The sequence below is a fragment of the Trichechus manatus genome, unplaced genomic scaffold (genome assembly GCF_000243295.1).
Source record: "Trichechus manatus latirostris isolate Lorelei unplaced genomic scaffold, TriManLat1.0 scaffold00247, whole genome shotgun sequence".
NCBI lineage: Eukaryota > Metazoa > Chordata > Mammalia > Sirenia > Trichechidae > Trichechus > Trichechus manatus.
Window position 1 is genome coordinate 2571879 of NW_004444183.1, and position 21115 is coordinate 2592993.

At 45.2% G+C, this 21115-nt stretch overlaps 1 protein-coding gene across 1 annotated transcript in view; it reads left to right on the forward strand.

Moving 5' to 3' along the window:
- The window catches only part of LOC101345078 (tensin-3), a 256456-nt gene that overhangs the window by 122903 nt on the left and 112438 nt on the right, over positions 1 to 21115 (forward strand). The window contains exons 5-8 of the mRNA XM_023724450.1: positions 8693 to 8745; positions 12498 to 12669; positions 15264 to 15314; positions 17114 to 17236. Coding sequence (XP_023580218.1) covers positions 8693 to 8745; positions 12498 to 12669; positions 15264 to 15314; positions 17114 to 17236 — 399 coding nt within the window. The remainder of the gene's footprint in view (positions 1 to 8692; positions 8746 to 12497; positions 12670 to 15263; positions 15315 to 17113; positions 17237 to 21115) is intronic.

Sequence of the window (21115 nt, forward strand, 5' to 3'; positions counted from 1 at the left end):
GTAGAAGAGTCCTCCGTAGAGTATTCATTGGCTGATGTTTTGGACATAGATCTACAGGCCCTTCTTCTGAAGTACATCTGAGTGGACATGAACCTCCAACCTTTCGGTTAGCAGCTGAGTGTATCAATAGTTTGCGCCACCAGTACTCCACATGTATTTTATACAACTTGATAATTTACCACTGGTCACTGAGTCTTTTTTTTTTTTAACCACCCTCTTTCTCTCTCTTTGGGTTTGATAATTTCTGTTGGACTGTGTTCAAGTTCACTAACACTTTCTCCTCCTGTTATATCTAATGCTGTGTTTTGTCTGCCCAGTAAATTCTCCATTTCAGATATTGTATGTGGTATTGTAGAGCTTCCATTTGTTTTGTTTATCTTTTTTAGAGTTTCTTTATTACTGCTGAGAGTCCCCATCTTTCCCTATAACACTTTTATTATATTTAATTCAGCCATTTGAAAGTCATTTAAAATTTTTTTTGATTGTGCTTTAGGTGAAGGTTTACAGCACACATTAGTTTCTCATTCAGAAATTTATACACAAATTGTTTTGTGACATTGGTTGCAATCTCCACAATATGTCAGCACTCTTCCCCTTTCCCTTATACCCCAGGTGCCCTGTGTCCATTTGTCCAGTTTTCCAGACATTGTCTGATGTTGTTAGTTCTCTAAGCAAAGGACTCCCTTTAATATTTCTTGTAAGTTTGGTTTGGTTTTTACAAATTCTCTTAATTTCTGTGTACCTGGAAATGTCTTAATTTCACCATCATATATGAGAGAGTTTTGTAGGCTATATTATTCTTGGTTGACAGTTTTTTTCTTTCAAGGCTTTATATATGTTATCCCATTGCCTTCTTGCCTGCATAGTTTCTGCTGAGCAATCAGAGTTTACTCTTATTGTTTCCCCTTTGTAAGTGACTTTTTGTTTTTCTTGAGCTGCTCTCAGGATTCTTTCTTTGTCTTTGGTTTTGGCAAGTGTGATTATAATATGTCTTGGTGACTTTCTTTTGGGGTCTATCAGATATGGGGTTCATTGAACTTCTTGGATCGTCAGCTTTTCATCTTTCATGATATTTGGGAAAATTTCTGCCAGCAAATCTTCAATTGTCTTCTCTGTGTTTTCCATTTTCTTCCCCTTTTCTGGAACACTGATCACGCACAAACTTTTTCTCTTGATTGTGTCCCACATAATTCTTAGGTTTTCTTCATTTTTTTTCTGATTTTCCTCAAACAATGTGATATTCATGGATTTGTCTGTGGGCACGATAGCTCTCCTCACCGTATCTGGGTGGGCAGGGCAGCAGCAGGTAGGGCGAGCCCGCCTCGCTGTGCACTGGTTTGGCGAGGTGGCTGAGTTTGGACTGGGCAGGTGCTGTCTGCCTCCTGATGTTGGTCCAGTGGTGTGGGAGCATTCACAGCCCCTCGCCAGATAGGCAGGAGTGTCGGATGGGGAGTGGTACAGGTTCGCTTTCCACTGTTCAGTGGCTGGTTGAGTGGTGGGAGGTCGAGTGGTCTGGGCCTGGTACTGTCTGCATCCAGCAGGAAGATGGGGGAGGTCGTGTATGGGGCTAGGTTAGAAGGGAGAAAGAAAAGGAAGAAAGAGAAAAAAATAAATAAAAATTAAAACAAAACTGATGGCTCGGTGGGGGCTGGTGAGTTGGGGCGGGGTGGACCCGAGGGCCAATGGGAAGGGAGGGGAGGTGATGTATGAGGTTATGTGGGAGGGAGAAAGAAAAGAAAGAAGAGATAGATAAAAATGTTTAAAAAAATGACGGCACAGTGAGAGCTGGTGGGTGGGGGTGGGGCAGACCTGAGGCGGCAGCAGACTGGTGGCTCTCTAGCTGCGGTGATACTGCGGGGCCAGCAGAAGGTGGGGGAGGTGGTATATGGGGCTAGGTGTGAGGGAGAAAGAAAAGGAAGAAAGAGAAAAAAAGCCACTTGGCAGGAGGGGGTGGGTTGGGCCTGGGGAGGGGGTGGTTCTCGTATTGTGGATCCCAGTGGTAGAGGCTGCCAGGATGGCAGTGTTCTTGCTTCTACTCACCAGAAGGGTGAGGGGTTGGAAAGTGTGTTTCTCTGGTTACTGGGTGCTCTGTCTCCTGCTGGGAACTCATGAAGTTGCGTTCCTGTACTCCCTATCTGGGGTCATTGTTGGCTGTTCCAAGATGATGACTCTGTGCAGGGTTAGCTGGCAGGGGACCTCAGCTCTGTATCTCTCCTCGTTCTTTGTTTTCCATCAGTTTCTTCTGTTCGGTGTTTGATCCAGTTCTTTATCTCTTCATTTGACACTTAGGGTTCCAGCACTGACGTTTGTCTCTGTTTTACTTAGTTTTTTGAGTCTTTGCTGCAGACATATGGCATGATGCATCTGTCTAGGGCACCATGTTGGCTCCACCTCTGAAATTCTTTTGATTTTATTTTTATTATTGTGCTTTAGGTGAAAGTTTACAGCTCAAGTTAATTTCTCATATATAAATTTATACACATACTGTTTTATGACATTAACTGCAGTCCCCACAATGTGACAGCGCATTTCCCCTTTCCACCCTGGGTTCCCTGTGTGAAAATGATTTTTTGATAATTCCTAATTAATAATCAGGGTCATCTTGGGTTTAATTTTCCTATACTTTTTTTTCTTCCTTGATTGTGGGTCACATTTTCCTTTTTTGCATGTTTCACCATGCCCTGGACGTTGTATATAAATAACATATTATAGAAAATTTTGGATATGTCTTAACTCCAATACCTACCATCCTTGAATGACCTCTGGTATCTCTATTAGCTTTCACTTGTCACCAGTTGCTGTCTGTTAGGTCTTGTGAAGTCTCACTGTACACATGTGCAGTCTTGCTCTCTGGCAGTAATTTGTGGTGAACCACACACAGAGTTCTGGATCTACTGCTGTGCATTTTTATATCTTTTATGTTACTTATCCTTCAAATTCCAACCTCTTCAGAGGTTTAAAACTTCAGTACCTGCTTCACAGCTCAGCGAACTGTACTCTTTGTACTTATGTTCTACCTTCCTTGATACAGCACCCTCAAGCTTCACTCCCCATCATTCTTCCCCAGTGCTTTCTTATTGCTCAGCTGCTTGTGTGCATGTTGCTTTGTGTGGGTGTGTGGGCAGAGGAGGAAATACGGAGCCAGCAGTGTCTCGAGGTCACCCTATGAGTAAGGGACAGATCAGGATTCATAGCCAGGATGGCGTTTCTGGAGTGTCTGTGGCATACAGATTGTCAGGTAAAGCATTTATTTTCAGAATTGAGCTCCAGCTGCCAATTTGGGATTTAAAAAGGTTAGTAACTCCTAGAGGTAGAGCTTCTAGAATGACAGGAAAGGGGGAAGCACAAAGACTCCCAACACAGGGCCAGTGACATTGTGGAGGGTGAGAGGTCTGCAACATGTGGACATGATGCCACTCCTTAGCTCAAGCCTGCCCTCCGCAAGCTGAGGGATGGGAAGACTGGGCAGCCAGCGGGCTCTGCTCATTTCCTTCTTGCCTTCTGTGCCTGTTGTTAGTCATTATTGTTTTTAGGTGCCATTGAGTCTGTTCTGACTCATAGCGACCCTATAGGACAGGGTAGAACTGCCCCATAGGGTTTCCAAAGAGAGGCTGGTGGATTTAAACTAATGACCTTTTGATTGGCAGCCAAGCTCTTAACCATTACACCACCAGTGCTCCGCCGAGACACGGTAATTAACTGAGATGGTGGGACAACATTGGCCAGGGGCCAGGTCTGGTCTCTGATATTAGGTTATATAAATTCCATCTCATTAGCCAAAAATGCCATTCAGAATGTTCTTGACATCTCCAAAGACATATAGCCATTTTAAGCCCAAAATGAACTTACTATAGTTTGACAATCTGTAGAATTTTTGGCAGTATTAAAACAAAACCAAACAAGTGTGGCCTATGGAGTAGCAGGGAGTAGCAGGGTTTCTGTCATGTTTGTTGTATGCATGGGTTATGGAAGTGAGGGAAGAGCTAAGATGGTAGGGGTATGCTGAGTGCCACCCTAAGGCCTTTGCAAGAGGGCCCTACCCTGGGCCTCACCACAGGCAGCCCCCTCTGGCCCTCTTCAGTTGATCTCCTCTTGTGAGCTGGTGGTCCTTGAGGCCAATGGAATGTGCCGGCAGGAGCCTGCTCCCCACCTCTGCCTCCTGACCATGCTGTGGATACCAGGGGCTGCAGGACGTCCTGCCCAAAGGTCCCAAGCCTGCTTCCAGGTGTGCCTCTTTCCTGCATCCATTCTCCAGGGGGTGATCGTGGGAGTTGGGATGTGCAGGCTACGGTGTTCACACAGGTATGCATGAGGCCCCTCATAATGTAGGACAGAGATGGAGTAGGAAAAGATGGGAGGTGGGTCAGGGCTTCAGGCCTGGTTCTCTCTATCTTCATGGAGTGAGAGAACTCTAAATTCAAACCTGACCTTCTAAGACATTATAAAGTATATTCACTGTGATAAAAGGTTTGAACATGCTTTATTATTATTGTTATTATCTTGATGGAAACCCTGGTGGCATAGTGGTTAAGAGCTACAACTACTAACTAAAAGATCAGCAGTTTGAAACCACGAGGAGCTCCTTAGAAACTCTATGGGGCAGTTCGACTCTGTCCTGTAGGGTCGCTACAAGTCAGAATTGACTAGACGGCAGTGGGTTTGATTTTATTATCTTGAGGTATAAATGCAGATGTCAGGCCTGGACGTGACCTCCATAGTTGGTCTTAAATGGTGAACAGAAGTGAACCAGGCCAAGCTTGGGCTTCTTGGTATAAGGGAGAGTGGGGGCCACTACCGTAGTTATGGATGAGGAGAGAGCATGGTTCTCAGAGGCCTGATGGTCTTTCCCTATGAAAATGGAGAGTGAGAAATGTAGGGAGCGCAGTTGGAACCAGACCCCAAAGGGCCTTGAGAGCCTGCAAGGAGGTGGAATATCTCCCTGGCGTGGGGAAATGTTGGAGCTTATAGTGACACAGCCAGAGTCTTTCTCCTCAGCTCTCCTCCCTTTCTCAAAGCAAATAAAAGGAAGGGGGAGAGGGAAGAAGAGAAAGCTTGCAGAAACAAAGTAACTGAGACATTTTGTCCTCTTTTGGTCATCCCTAACATAATTACAGAGTCCCTGAGTGAAACAAACAGTTAAGCACTTGACTACCAACTGGCAGTTTGAACCCACCCAGAGCTGCCTCAGATCTGCTTCTGAAAGGTCACAGCCTTGAAAATTCTATGGAGCACAGTTCTGCTCTGCCTACATGGGGTCTCCATGAGTCAGAATAGAATTGACTCTTCGGAAACTAACAACAACAACAACAGGAGGGAAATACAGTGTTTTTGCAGGGGAAATGGCTGGAATCGTGTTGTCAAAATATAGTGGATCGATACAGTTTGGATGATAAGGGCAGAGGAAGGGAAGACTACCAGGATTGGAATGGAAAATCCAGTTTAATGAGGGGAAATGGAAGATCCAAGCAGCAAAAATAAGTTGAGGGAAAGAGCAGGGACAACAGTGTAAAATAAGTGATGACTGGGGGGATCTCCCAGCCCCTGCCTCCCCTTCCCTATCCCTTAGAGGCCACTGCCTGGAACCAGTCTGACCTCATCTCAGGTGGGACCTGGCTAAGAGTAATGGTAGGAGGAGAAGGAGTCTTAAGCAAAAAGGCCTTCTCTTTGCAATCCAATGCAATCTACTCCAATCCAACCCAACCCAACCCAGTGCAACCCAGCCCAACCCAAGGCAGCCCAATGCAACCAATACCATACAGTGTGATCCACTTCACCCCACTCTACTTCACTGCAATACAGTTCTTGATCTCTGACTGGGCACTAGGTGCAGAGCAGGGATGTGGATGCGACTGAGACCATCTCATACTGTCCTGCCCTCAAATGGAGTCTATTACAGGGAGAGGTGTCCTTCAGGAGCACTTGCCTTTGGAAGCCTGTGTATGCAGCTGCAGGTGGCCAGACACATGGCCTTCCCTCAGACTTGTCCTCAGGAGAGAGCCAGATTCCCAGGTCGGCCCTGGGCACCCAGGGCTGTTAAAAGGCTGGTGGGCACAGCATTGGAGAGGCTGCAGCTGAAGGGCTTCCCTGTTAAGAAGCTGGTGAAGGAGATAACTTGAACTTGGACCTCTAGGTGTTTGCTTCTAGGTGCTGAGATTTCTGGGGACATTGCAGCTGGGGGTGGGGGTGGATATTGGGTCACAAAACAGCATGTGCAGATTGGAGGAACAAAGAAGAAAAGGTTATACCTTTAAAACACAGTGTGTTACTTTAAATAGGAGCCAGATGTTTCCTTGGGGCTACTTTCAGAGAGTAAGACAGTGCTTTACACTTTCCAGCACAGACAGTTGTTAGACCTTGCCGTTGGCACTGGCACCTCCTGGGCCCCCAGGCTCTGTGTGCAGTGAGAGCCTTGTGGTTGGTCCTCTTGAGTGGCTTTGCAATTCATTCTGTCTTGTCTTATCAGGTCATTCATTTATTCATTCAGTAATCCATTGAGTCATGTATTCCTGACCTGCCAAACGCAGGAAAAGGAACACAGAAAAATAAACATAATACCCCTTTCTTTTCCATGAAAATTTTGTTGTTCCCTCCTGCTTTTCTTTACCACTGTATGCTTCCACCAGGGGCACATAACTTAGTTATCATAAGTTGCACCTTCTTAGTGGAAATACAGAAAATTTTGAAAATATTAAACTACAGAGTAAAATACCTTTGTGCTAATTAAGTCATTGAGAGCAGTGGTCTTCAAACTCTTGATTATACACCCCTAGCAGTAAAAAGGAAACCCTGGTGGTATAGTGGTTAAGAGCATTGGCTGCTAACCAAAAGGTTGGCAGTTCAAATCCACCAGGTGCTCCTTAGAAAGCCTATGAGGCAGTTCTACTCTGTCCTTTTGGGTCACTATGAGTCGGAATCAACTCCACGGCAACAGTTTTTTTTCTGTTTTTTTGTTTTTTAGCAGTTAAAAAAAACCCTTTAATTGTAAATACAGTGTAATATAATACAGTATGTTTACTTCTAAGTATACATGTATGGCTTTACAAATATAGTATGTACAGTGTGCAGTATACACAAAAATGAAATTTTAAGAAGTGGACGAGTTGAAAGAATAGTGAATAGTGCTGCATGCATGTTTTGGGTACAGCTGATTCTTTAACATGGTGGAGATTGGAATTGCCTGATCACTCTGAAAATCTTGATTCCAGCCACTGCTTCAGGTAGTGGAATTGTCTCCTTGTTCTGAATGGGTCTAGTCTGAGCCATTAGAGGTTTGGGGTCAGGGCTTCAGGAAGACGACGGAAGTCAGTTTATAGCCCCCTGCGACAGTCTGGGCAGGGGCTGGTCAAGCCTGGACCCAGGAGGCAGGGGTGAGGTTGGGGAGCTTCTGCAGGATGAGGGACAGGAAGAGGGGATGAGTCTGGGCATCTTTGCACAGAGAAATGAAGGACTGCTCTTTTCTCAGGCATACCCAGTGGGGAGGGGTCTGCGGTCATGGGTCCAGGTGATTTGTGGAATGGTCTCAGTTAATCCCTACACAGCTGCAGACTGGGACGGCTGTTATCCCTGCTTCAATGCGGAGGAGACAAACATGACTTGCCTAGGAAGTAACGGCTAGTGCGCTTCGGCACGAGATGTGAACCCAGGTGTCCTGGCCCTTGCCGGAGCTCGCCAACACATAGCTGTGTATCTGAGGAGAGTGTATACACTGACTCCTACCTCGTTTTAATCTCTGCAGTTTAGAGTTGGTTTAGGCTTTGTGTTGGTATCACTTCAGGAGATCATGTCTTGCTGACCCCTGAAATGTTTTTAGAATTTATGTTCTATCCTTTTATTTCACATTGTGGGAGCCCAAGTTAAGATACAAGGGCAAGACCCCAGGGTTTTCCTCTCACCTCTTCCAGTGACCATTTGGACAGACCTCTCACTGTCTGAGCCTCAGTGTTGCTACTTCTGAAGTGGTGGTCATAATTCTTACCTGTCAGGTTGCTGGGCATACCTCCTGAAACAGTGTATACACGGAAGGGTTATAAAAACCGTAAAGTAATTATAACCTGACGCTTTTCTCCCTGTTAGATAGGCTTAAAAAAAAAAAGAGTAGGTAATTGAGAATTCCCTGAAAGTAAACACCAACAACAATAATGGTAATAATGGCTGACATTTATTGAGTACCTGCTATATATAACCCTGGTGGCATAGTGGTTAAGAGCTTGGCTGCTAACCAGAAGGTTGGCAGTTCGAATCCACCAGGTGCTCCTTGGAAACCCTATGGGGCTATTCTACTCTGTCCTGTCGGGTTGCTATGAGTCGGAATAGACTTGACAGCAACAGTTTGGGGTTTTTTTGGTTTTTGCTACATACTTGAGAAAAGCACTTTAGATATGTCTAGTGACTATTCACCTCCTTGCCCTGGCTGGAGGGATACCCCTGCTGTCCCACCAGGGAAGCCCCTAAGCCCCTCCTGTTGTCAGTTAATGGAATTGTGTCACTTGGAGATCAGAAGTCATGGGGTGGAAATGTGCTGATGTGGTGGGGACACTTCGGAGGTGATAAAATGGGCCAAGAGTTAAACAGTGTTTGACTTACCATTTATGATTAAGCCACAGAGCAGCTGTCATTGTTCCTTGTCTGTGGTGCATGTGAATGTGAGAACTGGTAGAAGGAACCTCATACAGCCCGCTCTTGTTATTCGCAGGCTTCTGGGAGCTCCTCGCCCACAGCGCCGCTCTGCCAGCATAGAAACTCCAGGTGAGTCCATGTCCCAGATCCTTCTTCAGTCTCCCCGGGGAAGCCGTTTCGGGTGTTAATTTATTCTGTGGTAGTTGCTTTTTTAGTTTTAAAAATAAGTGCTCAAAGGTGACACTTTATGACCCTTTTCCCGGATGTGGTCTCATTTAGACATTAGACTGGTAAGTGGTTTGATTGTAAAAGTAGAACTTTTAGAGGGGGTGGGATGAGGAAAGGAAACCCTGGTGGCGTAGTGATTAAGAGCTATGGATGCTAACCAAAATGTCAGCAGTTCAGATCCACCAGGTGCTCCTTGGAAACCCTATGGGGCAGTTCTATTCCATCCTATAGAGTCGCTATGAGTCAGAACCTACTTGATGGCAATGGTTAGGTTTTGATTTTTGGGAGTGAGGAGAATAGCAGAATTGACTGTAGCCTCTAAGGCGAGAGCCCCCTGCCACCTTCAGTGGAGATGCCTCGAGAGACTGCCCTTGGCCAGGAGTCCCTCTTTGTGGATTATGTTTGGCTTAGGAGACACATTATTTTTTATGTATCAGTGTTCAAAAATATAATTTGGATTTTAAAAATAATCAGAATTCTTTTGTGACCATGTCTAAAGTAGACGAAAAAAACGGATAATTGTTTGGATCCTGATTTGAACAAATGCACTGTGTAAAATAAATGCACGATATGGGATACTTGATGATGTAAAGGTTCTTTAAAGTGTGATAAGAGCATTATAGATATTTTTAAAAGTATTCTTTTAGAAATAAACACAGAGTATTTGTAAATGAAATGTTATATCAGGGATTTACTTCAAAAAACTAAGTAGTGGAAGAAATATTTGGAGATATAGGTGGGAATAAGCTGGCCATGTGTTGATAATTTTGAAGGTGGATGATGGGTAAATCGGGATTTATTGAAGTATTTCTTTGTTGTTGTTTTTAAACTTTTTCATAATTAAAAAAATAAAAAATAATAATAGGAGCAATAAAAGAAAAAAAATAAAAACAGGCCTGGTGGTCCCTTTGATGAATGGAACAAAGCAGCCACATGCTCTCCTGCCTCCCTTCTCAGGCTTTGCTCCTTGCTGTTGCCATCTTGGAGCCCTGGTGGCACAGTGGTTAAAAGCTCGACTGCTAACCAAAAGGTCAGGAGTTCGAATCTACCAGGCACTCCTTGGAAACCCTATGGGGCAGTTCTGTTCGGTCCTATAGGATTGCTGTGAGTTGGAATCGACTCAGTGGCAATGGGTTTGGTTGCCATCTGGCTTTTGCCCCTTGGCACCTCCCCCAGAGCCCTTCCTCCGCCTACTCTGGGCCCATTGTCTCCACTCCATCCTGATTCTCTTAGCCCTCACAGCCTCTCCTGGGATGGTGCTCTGGCCCTGTGATCCCCAACAGCTTGCTGGTGGCTTCATGTATGTCACTGGGCCTCATCCCTTCTTGTTAGCAATACTGGGGTTCAGGTCCTACTTCTTTCCCCCGTGATGTGCTCCTGGGGGACAGGGCCAGCATATTTACAGTCACCACCAGCACCTCAGAACTTGGACCCAAGGTGGCTGCGCCAGACCTGGGGTACGCAGCACTCTGCACAGCATCTCCACGAAGAGGAGGCTGCCACCTGTCTTGTGCCTGTCAGCTCATCCCCCCGGCTTTTGTTCCCCCAGGGTTGTCTTCCCTGGTTGTTAAGCTAAAATATGCATATTGGAAATTATTCAAAAAAGGCAGAAAATGTGAAGAACATGTAAAAGTCATCTGTAAGCCACCCATATCCTTCTAAACATTTTCTTCCTGTGCATGAAACATGAACACACACATTCACATCCACATCCACACTTCAGAGAAGGGGATGTTGCTCTATCATTTTGTAACTTGATATTTATGAGTTTCTGTATTCCCACTGGAGTTCCTGGGGGGTGCAAATGGTTAACACCCTGGGCTACTAATTGAAAGGAGGTTCAATTCCACCCAGAGGTGCCTGGGAAGAAAGGCCTGGAAAATCAGCCATTGAAAACCTTATGGAGCACAGTTCTACTCTGACACACACAGGGTCGCCATGAGCCAGCATCTTTTTTTTTTTTATATTCTCACTGAGTTTCATTCAGTCTGTCTGTCTATCTATCTATCTACTCATATTCTACATATCTATATCAATATCATTGTTTCAAGGGCTGCATAACGTACTATTTCTCTAACCAATCCCTGTTGTGGATATTGAGGTTGTTGTCTTTTTTTGCCTGACAATGAACTGCAGTGAATCTCATTCCAGTTACATATCAGCTTATTTTTGACGGACTCTGCTAGAACATTGCTCAGAATGGTTTGTGGTCAGGCTTGGAGGCAGGACAGCCTTGTGAGAACACAGCTCTGTGGCTGCATTCACTCCAGGCTGTACCTCTCCCTGAGAACACAGCGCTGTGGCTGCATTCACTCCAGCCTGCACCTCTCCCTGAGAGCACAGCTCTGTGGCTGCATTCCCTCCAGCCTGCACCTCTCCCTGAGAGCACAGCTCTGTGGCTGCATTCACTCCAGCCTGCAGCTCTCCCTGTGGTCATAGGCCCATGCTGGCTGGAGCCCTAGGAGGCCCCGGGAGGCCACAGGGTCCTTGTGTACAAGGGAAGGAGGGCCTTGCTGGGAACCAGCAGTCAGCACTGAGCAGAAGGCTGCAGAGGCCCTTGACACAGGAGTCATGCCCAGCTCCTTGCTATCCGCCCACAGAGAGCCAGTCATCCCTAAGCCTTAAAATTCTGTGTGCTTCATGCTGGCTATTTCTGCCTTTGAGTCCAGGTCCTCCCCCCATGCCTCAGGTCTCCACCTGGATGCAGCACAGCCGCCTGGCAGGCTTCCTGCTGTGCATCCCAGGTGCCCCTGACTAGCCCGTGTGTGGGCTTTCAGCAGAGTTGTGTGCGGTAGTGAGTCTGTCTCCTCCCCGCCCCACTACCATCAGTTCTCTTGCTAGCGGAATGAGCTTCATCGATAAAAAGCCTCTTTGATTTTTCCTTCCCAGCTCATTCTCTCCTGAAGGGTCAAGTCCAGCCTCCTTGGGCCTATGGGCCGCCAGATCTGGCCGTGCCTCTTCATTGCCCCAGGAGGCTGCAGGCCCACACAAGGAGCATGTATATGCAGAAATGAGCTGATGTATACAAGATGTAAATCTTACCCTGTCTGCAGCCTTGGCCTCCTCCCATATGATTCCCTCTGCCTGGCAGCCTTCCCAACTGCCTTGTCTTTGCCCAGAAAGCCTTTCAAGCACGGATTGATGTTCCGTCCCTGCAGGGTGGGCGCCTAGGTCTTTCTGACCCTTACCGCTACTGAAACCAGGACTAAAAAACCAGTTGCCATGGAGTCAACCCCGAATCATGGTGACTCTATGTGTGTCAGAGTATAGTTGTGCTCCCTAGGGTTTTCAGTGGCTGAGTGTTTGGAAGTAGATTGCCAGGCATGTCTTCTGAGCCATCTCTGAGTAGACTCCCACCTCCAACCTTGCACCACCCAGTATTTGCCTGCTGCACCCTGCATGCTTCCTGCTGCTGACAGCTTTTTCTGTATTTCTCCCCCTTAGTAGCTTGCGTTGGCCCAAAAATGACCTTTAAGGATGTTTTTTAGATTGCATGCCATCCTGTGATTAGAAAACAGCTCAGAAAACATACCCATAGTTACATACCCTCTCCAGGTGCTGGTATGAAAATCCAGCACACTGCGTGCCTGTCCTTTTTGCCCCTCCTGGCCCCTTGTCGCTGCTTCCTGCTAAGCTCTGCTCCTGTCTCCTAGGCTGACCGCCCCAAACCCCACAATGGAGGACAGCCAGGAGCTGGACCTGACGTACATCACGGAGCGCATCATCGCTGTCTCCTTCCCTGCCAGCAGCTCTGAGGAGTCCTATCTCCACAACCTGCAGGAGGTCACGCGCATGCTCAAGTCCAAGCATGGTGACAATTATCTGGTGAGTGCAGGGAGCCTGGGCATGGGGGCGCATGAGTGTGGCAGGCCTGGGGCGGGGGGCAGTGGGGACACTGCAGGTGGTCCCAGCATGTGCAGGTCTGTGGTGTACACAGTGCTTGCATGTCCATACACCCGGGGCCTCACTTGCTCTCTGTGGCTCGATGTGAAAGGCAGGTCCTTCTGAGGTCCCTGTTTTACAAAACACGAGGCTCTGGCCTGTGCTGTTGCCACTCTCTGCCTTGCCACTGGGAGAGTGGGACTTATTTCCATGTGGGACAGTCTGCAGCACGGATGGCCACTGCCCCACTCCTGCTCAGGCCTCTTTCCCATTGCCTAAAGATTCTTCTCGGGACATTGCTGCAGGCAGGTGCTCCCCGTGGGCGGATACAGCATCCCTGGGCTCAGGGTGAACTCTGACTCTTCTCCTGAAAAATAAACGAGGAAGACAAAGGAATGGGAGGCCGAGCAGCCAGTGGCTGCCCAGGAGACAAGTACAGCGTTGATTTTCAGAGTTCGTGTAACAGTTGGCGAGAAGAGCCAGATGGGAGGAAAAGCAGAAGAACTGCCTCTCCCCGGTTCTCCCTGTTGGATCAACCGCCTTGTTCTCTGTTCTCACTGTCGCTAGTCTGTGTAGAGTCTGCTACGTCTTCTTCTTTCTCCTGTTAGGATCATTATTTCCATTAAAGTGCAGCTCCTCAGGTCCCGCTCTCTCTTTGCCCTGTGAGGCCTCTTTACCTGTATTGAAGTTAATCCTCACCATCAGTGAACAAGGACATATTGTCAGCATTATGCCTGTTCTGCACACAGATGGACTTGAGCTCTGGGAGCTGTGCCCTGGGGACCTGTCAGGGAGAGGCGCTGTGTGACTTCAGAGCCCTCCTAGTCCTGCCTGTGCTGTGCAGGCCTCCCGGCTTACCTCCCGTGTAGACACAGTGTATAGCTCCTCAGAGCTCCGGGATGCACTGAGGACCTGTCTCTCCTCCTGACATCTGTCCTTATGATTGTATGTGATGTGACATCTAGACCCCTGTCTGACAGTCATACACCTCTGATAACTGCTCTCCCTTATCTCTGGGACTTTTCCCTTGATCACAGGGCAAGTCTCCTTGTCTGGAACCTGTCACAAGCTCATCATCATGCTCAGACCTCCCCTCTCCAGCATCTCCCCTCCCACCCATCCCCGCACACCTTTATTGAAGGGACCATGGAGAGATCCCCCACAGACTGGGGTCTTGGGCTGTTCTTCCATTGACACTGGGTACGGGGCCCAGTTGGGGCCAGAACACCCTCCCACCCCCCTGCAAAATGGCCAGGGCAGCAGTTCCCTACTTGTTTTGGGACCAGGACCCTTTTGAAAAATCTAAAGAAAGACACATGGGCACGTCTTGTACAGACCTTGGATTAAGAACCCTGGAACGGGCTGATCTGCATTTCTCCTCATATACCTGAAAGGTCTCTAACGTCATGAATTGCATTCTTGGACTATTAAATGTGGGGAAAAAGAAAACTCCCCAAACCATGTATGAGACCTTGCCATTGTGATGCATCTCGTCACTCCCTAATTGGTCAGACCCTTTGAGGAAGGGCTGTGTGTGCTGTGCCTCTGATAATGCTAATGTGCTGGGAAGTCCTTATATTTAGTAGGTGCAGGGGCAGCCTGTGCTGGGGATAAAAATCAATGTGGGCTGTAGAGTAGGGCAGAAGCAGTATCTGGCCGGGTGACTTTGGACAAGCCAGTCTCTCAGCACTCCTCTGGCATCCTGTCTGAAATGAGAAGGGAGTTTTTAAGGTCTTTTGCTGCTTGATCATGGTCTTTTTTGCTTTAGTTGAATATTTATTACCTTCCTACAAACATCTCTGCTTTTTCAATGAAATCAGAACATGGTTCTTGGTTGGTTGGAGCCCTGGTGGTGCAGTGGTTAAGAGCTTGGCTGCTAACCAAAAACTCAGTGTTCGAATCTACCAGCCACTCCTTGGAAACCCTGTGGGGCAGTTCTACTCCGTCCTATAGGGTCTCTATGAGTCAAAGTTGACTCAACAGCAAAGGGTTTGTTTGTTTTTTGGTTTTCTTGGTTAGGAATATGGTCCTTGCTGACACTTTCCGGGTATGGTCCTGCCCACACACTGTAGAATGGAGTCCCTGGGTGGTACGAGTGGTTAACTCACTCAGTTGCTAACCAAAAGGTTGGAGGTTTGAGTACACACTAAGGTGCCTCAAAAGAAAGGTGTGGTGATCTACTTCCGAAAAATCAGTCATTGAAAACCATATGGAGCGCAGTTCCATGCTGACACACATGGGGTCGCCATGAATCAGAGTTGACTTGATGACAATCCATTCGCACGGATAGCCCTCTCCCACGCTGTACCTCTTTTTCTCCTGAGTAAGCTTGTGTGTTCTAGGGACAAGGCAAGTCCTATAGGATTTGGTATGCTATCCTTTATTTTTTTGTTCTGTGACCAAACACGCATCTATGCATTGTAGTCTTATAATTCTCAATACGTCAGAGGCAAACAGCATGAAAAAATGCAGTTGCTCTCTTTTTTGATCTCTGAGGACGGTGATGTGTCTAAAAGTTTTCTCTTTTCCCTTTGTAGGTATTAAACCTTTCTGAAAAGAGATATGACCTTACAAAGCTTAATCCAAAGGTATGAATTTTATTGCTTCATGTTCTGAGTTTTATAAAATGTAAACGTTGCTTACCTTGCTCATGTAAAAATAATCTGTTACAAGTCTTTGTGGGATGTGACTTGATAATAGGTATTGGGAACTGTTCATATCCATTTGTCATACATTTTTAAATTGAATTTTTTTTTTTTAATTTTGAAGTAATTATGGATTTACAGGAAGTTGCAAAAATAGTACAGAGAAGTCCCTGTTTCACTTCACTCAGTTTCTCCCGTGGTGATGTTTTACATAACTAATGGTGTAATAGCAATGCCAGGAAATTGACATCTGTACAACCCACAGATCTCATTCACACTTCGCTAGTTCTGCATGCACTGGTGTGTGTGTGCGTGTGTGTGTGTGTGTGGTGGGGGGCGTTCTCTGCCATTTAGTCTCGTGTAGATATGTATAATCACCACGACAGTCAAGATACAGAACTTCCCTCGTCACAAAGATCACCCTTGTGCAACTTCTTTATACTCCCGACTGCCCCTTCCCAGCATTATTATTTTCAGTAGCCAACATTTGGGAATATTTTTAAAAATGCAAATGTGTAAGTTATGCATATATTGGAATATTTTGCAGCCATTAGAATTAAAAAAAAAACAATCAATTGCCTCTTTAAATATCAGTGAACAAAAGTAGAATGAAGAATTTATGTATAATATTATCTCAGCTAAGGAGCCCTGGTGGCACATTGGTAAAAATGCTCGGCTGGGTTCCAAAAGGTTGACGGTTCGAACCTACCAGCTGCTCTGAGGGAGAAAGATGTGGCCATCTGCTTCCATAAAGATTTATAGCCTTGGAAACCCTGTGGGGCAGTTCTGCTCTGTCCTATAGGGTCACTGAGTCAGAAATGACTTGATGGCAGTGGGTTTGGATCTGGGTTTTTTGGTATTATCTCAACTGTGTTAAATACACTTAGAAAAAGAGAAGGATTCATCAAAATGCTTTTGTGGTTACTTATGACTGGTTGATAGGAGTATGTGAGTTTTCCTTCTTCCTGACAGTTTTCTGATTTTTAAACATATTTTTACATTATTTATTGCTTTTCTAATTCGATAGAGCTCTGCCGCTCCTCCCCTCTTAAAAAAAAAAAAAAAAAAGAAAGAAAGAAAAGTAAAAATCCTAGTTGGCCATAGTAGGTTTTAGAGCTAGACATATTTATCATGGTCGCTCAGAGTTGCTGTGTTTGTGCCTAGATCCACTGTATTCGTTACCACATGATTATCATTTTCTTTGTTAATGCCTGAAATTATAATTAATATTTGAAGATGCTTCCTCTTCCAGGGGCACATTTCTCTCTTGTGAGAAATTTTGCTGTCTCCCAAGTATGTGTGATAGACATTTGTCTCTAAGATGTTATCTGCACAGAGTGTGGGGGAATGGCTAACTGCATTTTCCCAAACTGTGATTTTAATTTGAGTGGAGGCATTTTGGCAGCAGCTTGGGCCAGGAGCTCCTGTTTCAGGTCCTGCCAGCTCTCAGCCCCTCCCCACATAACCTTGTACCATTTTCTGCTCCTAAAAGGCCTATCGGGAATTGTCATTCCAGCTGCATGAGAACAGATAAGATCCTTGTAGAGATGTCTCATTCAGGCAACATTATACTTTATATTTTTCTTTCTGGTAAAGGAGCCTGGCCATACTCATTAGGTTTTAGAAAAGGAACACGCAGCATCCTTCTTTATTCCCAAATGAAATACACAGACATATAAAACACGAGATGGCTTTAGAAGCCTTCAGAAGGTGGAAACTAAAGAAGCGTTCTCTCATTCCAGACGATGGATGTGGGCTGGCCGGACCTGCATGCCCCGCCCCTCGATAAGATGTGCACCATATGCAAAGCCCAGGAGTCCTGGCTCAACAGTGACCCCCAGCACGTGGTGGTCATCCACTGCCGGGTGAGTGAGCAGAGGGTGCCCCCTGAAGTTGTGAAGGTTGTGGGTTGGAGACCTTCAGTTGTGTGACGTGCTCTGTACGTGTTTGTGGTGAGGTTTCCACTTGTCCTTAAAAAAGAACCCCAAACCTCCCAGAGTTTCACTTTAGAGTTTCTAGGATCGAGATCCCTGAATGGACATTTTTAACTAATGAATGATACTGCTGAGAGTGAGTGTCTTCCTTCCCTCCCTGGCTCCCTCCCTCCCTTCCTCCTCCTCCCTTCCGTTTTATTTCCTTTGTCCTTAACCATGGAAAGCCCCTTTTTTTAAAACAGAAAAAGGCAATTTTTAAGATCCATGGTATCAGATTTTCTGTTCCATCTGAGTTACAATGATTAATTGGTTGACATGTGACTATGGGCGTAATGCTAAACATATCTCAGTAAACATGTTATCTTTTTTTTTACTTTATTGTACTTTAGATGAAGGTTTACAGAACAAATAGTTTCTCAAGAAACAGTTAGTACACATACTGTTGTACACATAAGACATTGGTTAACACCCCCACAACATGTCAACACTCTCCCTTCTCGACCTTGGTTTCCCTGTTACCAGCTTTCCTGTCCCCTCCTGCCCTCTAATCTTTGTCCTTGGGCTGTTGTGCCCCATTAGTCTCATTTTGTTTAAACATGTCATCTTTTATAAGTGGCACCAGCCCCCAGGAGAAGCTACTTGTGCATTTTCATAGGTTGGCTCAGGCTGGCTGTAGTTGCTGCAGTGTGGGCAGGCTGCTCTGCTCCCGGGGGTCCAGGCGCCCTGTGCAGCCAGGGCATTTGTCCTGGGGACCACCTACCTCCTTCTAGCCTTTCTCCTCCTACCTCCTGACATCTTTTTTAATTCTCCGGTTTCTCAACTGCCTTGGAATTGATTTTTGCCTCTTACTGAAAAGAGTTCCCTTCTCAACCCAGGTTTCCCAAGTTTGACTGGTGTTGAAAGGGGCTGAACTGAGAGCACATTTACCTAAGGGGCAAGGAATTGGGGCTTAACCATCCCGTGAGATAACTTTTACTCTAAAGGAGAAGTTGTGATCACACACACATCTTGGATTCGTGCAACGTGTGGGAGGAATAGTTGGACAGGAGGTTTGCCAGTGGGCTGGGGGCACAGTCCTCTAAGGAGCAGTTCTCTATTTCTGGCCTCCTGCACTGCATTCTGTGACCACCAGAACATCTAGAAAATGTTCATATTTCCATCATGAGACAGTTGTCTTCTGATTGTCTTTTAATGCTCAAAAGCTGCACAAAAATCCATTCAATCATGAAATTTAATTTTTTAAAAAAAGTTTTTGTTGTTGTTGAGAATATACACAACAAAACACACACCTGACTTTTTCAAGTGCTATGTTACCTCAAGGAGTTTCCCCTCAGATATGTGTTTTGGTGCAAACTGGAAAAAAAAAAAAAAAAGTATTTTAGAAACAATTCTAATCAATTAAAGCTAACTGTATTTTTTTCATCAAGCTTGATGTGAGTATTTTTACACAGTGGGGGGTCATTGTTGCCTAGGATCCCATGCCAAGCTATTCCTCAGCATTATTTCCTAACCCAGTGGCTCTTAAAGTGTGGGCACACGAACAACGGTGTTAGCATCACTTTTGTACTTGTGAGAAATGCAGATTCCAGGGCCCTACCATGGGCCTACCAGGTCTGGGTGGGGTCCAGCAAACTGTTTTTCTGAGAATTCTGGTGCACTCCAGAGTTTGGGAAGCACTGCCCTGAACTATTCATTCTGTTTCACTTTTCCCTTTCAGTTTTTTTTTTATGAGATAGATTGTAATATTATTTAAAGCATTTGGATAACAAGAGATGAAATTAACATGCAGAGATTTCTAAATTGCTTCTTATTCCTAAGCAGCTCTTGGCTCTCTGCATAAATTTTCATAATGGAATTAATTGGAGACATGTTGAAACTTATTAAAAATAATTTGCTCATCACTTGTGCTATTCTGGTGTCATGGAAACCATTTTCAAACCATTTAGACAACAAGCTCTGAAAGATAAGTTCTCTTTTAATTTAAAATGACTGATGTTGACATTAACAGAAGTTTATCATACATCACTGCTGGAGTGAAATTGCTGATATTTGCCAAAATCCATGTGCTTTGCAGAATGTGCATTTGCTTTTAACATTGTGCTGGAAATTGCTGGCATAATTGGGTCTGTCTTGGCTTGGATAGGGGCAAATGGAGAGGCTAGCATAGCAGTGTACCCCCATTCTCTCTGTCTCTTTTTTTAATGATGGTAAATGACATGTAACAAAATATTTGTCATTTTAACAATTTTTAATTGCACAATTCAGCGACATTAGTTGTACTCACCATGTTGTGCAACCATCACCACCGTCCATTTCCCCCGTTCTCTTGTTTGATGTAAAGGATACTGTGTTTGTTCATCTGTCCCATTCTCCAGTCCCTTCCCCCCACCCTCCAACCTGAGCTATTGATTTAGCAGTAATAGCCTGAAGTTCTTTGGGAAGGTTTCATCCCCACTACACTTTTGTTTTTGTGTCTATGGTGAAGAATACACACAGCAAGTTGTGTGATCCAGTGATTCTGTGTTTTTTTTTTAAAAACAGATGAAAACTGTTCAAGTCCAAAAGAATGTTGCTTGTGCTGAAGGACTTCATATCTGCAGTGTTGTTGTTAGCTGCCATTGGGTCGGCCCCTGGCTCGTGGCTACGCCGTCCACAATGGAACAAAACACTGCCCGGTCCCGCTCCATCCTCATGACCCGATGTGGATAGGACCGTTGTGATCCATAGGGTTTTCTTTGGCCAATTTTTTGAAATAGATCACCAGGCCTTTCTTCCTAATCCATCTTAGTCTAGAAACTCTGCTGAAACCTGTTTGCATCATAGCCACATGTAAGCCTCCACCGACAGATGGGTGGTGGCTGTGCTTGAGAGGCATTTGTTGGGAATTGAACTCAGGTCTCTAACATGGAAGGTGAGGATTCTACCACTGAACCACCAAGCCCCCTATCCATGGCTAGCACCGTAAAGAACAGCGATAGATTGAAGATAGTAGTGGGAAAGGCCAAGACTTCTGCCTGGTTCTGACTTGTAGGTCAATTTATGTCTTAAAAAAACTGTTTTATGAAATAATTATACCAGTAGCTCTACAGTTAATAATGGGAAATAACAGGATTCATCTGTAAAGGATTTATGCATGCCTGCATTGAAAATCTAGAAGGCATGTGCTTTGCTTTCCTGGGATGACATGGAGACTCCGCCTAGGTAACATACATGTATGATTGTGGGTTTATTGGAATTGTGATTTGGATTTGCTCTGTCATTTCTTTTAAAGAGTGGACTTAAGGACCTACATGTTGGTGCTCTGCCATTTTGGCTTTGTGCAATTCTAGATCATGATTGGCAAGCCTTTTTTTTTTAGTTTATGTATATTTAATTGTTTATGTCGTTTCATTAAAGTGAGAACATACGATATTTGTTTTTTGTGATTGACTTATTTTGCTCAACATAATGTTCTTCAGGTTCATCCATGTTCCAAAATGTTTTGGGAACTAATTTTTCTTTATCGCTGAGTAGTATTCCATCATATGTGTGTACTGCATTCATCCGTTGATGGGCACTAAGGTTGGTTCCATCTTTTTGCTGTTGTGAATAGTGCTGCTGTGAATATAGGTGTGCATATGTGTGTTCATGTCACTTCTATTAGATCCCTTGGGTATATTACTAGGAGTGGAATTGCTGGCTCATATTTCAGCTCTACCTCTTAATTTTTTGAGGAACCACCAAACTGTTTTCCACAGTGGCTGTACCATTTTGCATTCCTACCAGCAATGGATGAGGGTTCTAGTTTCTCTACATCCCCTCCAACACATG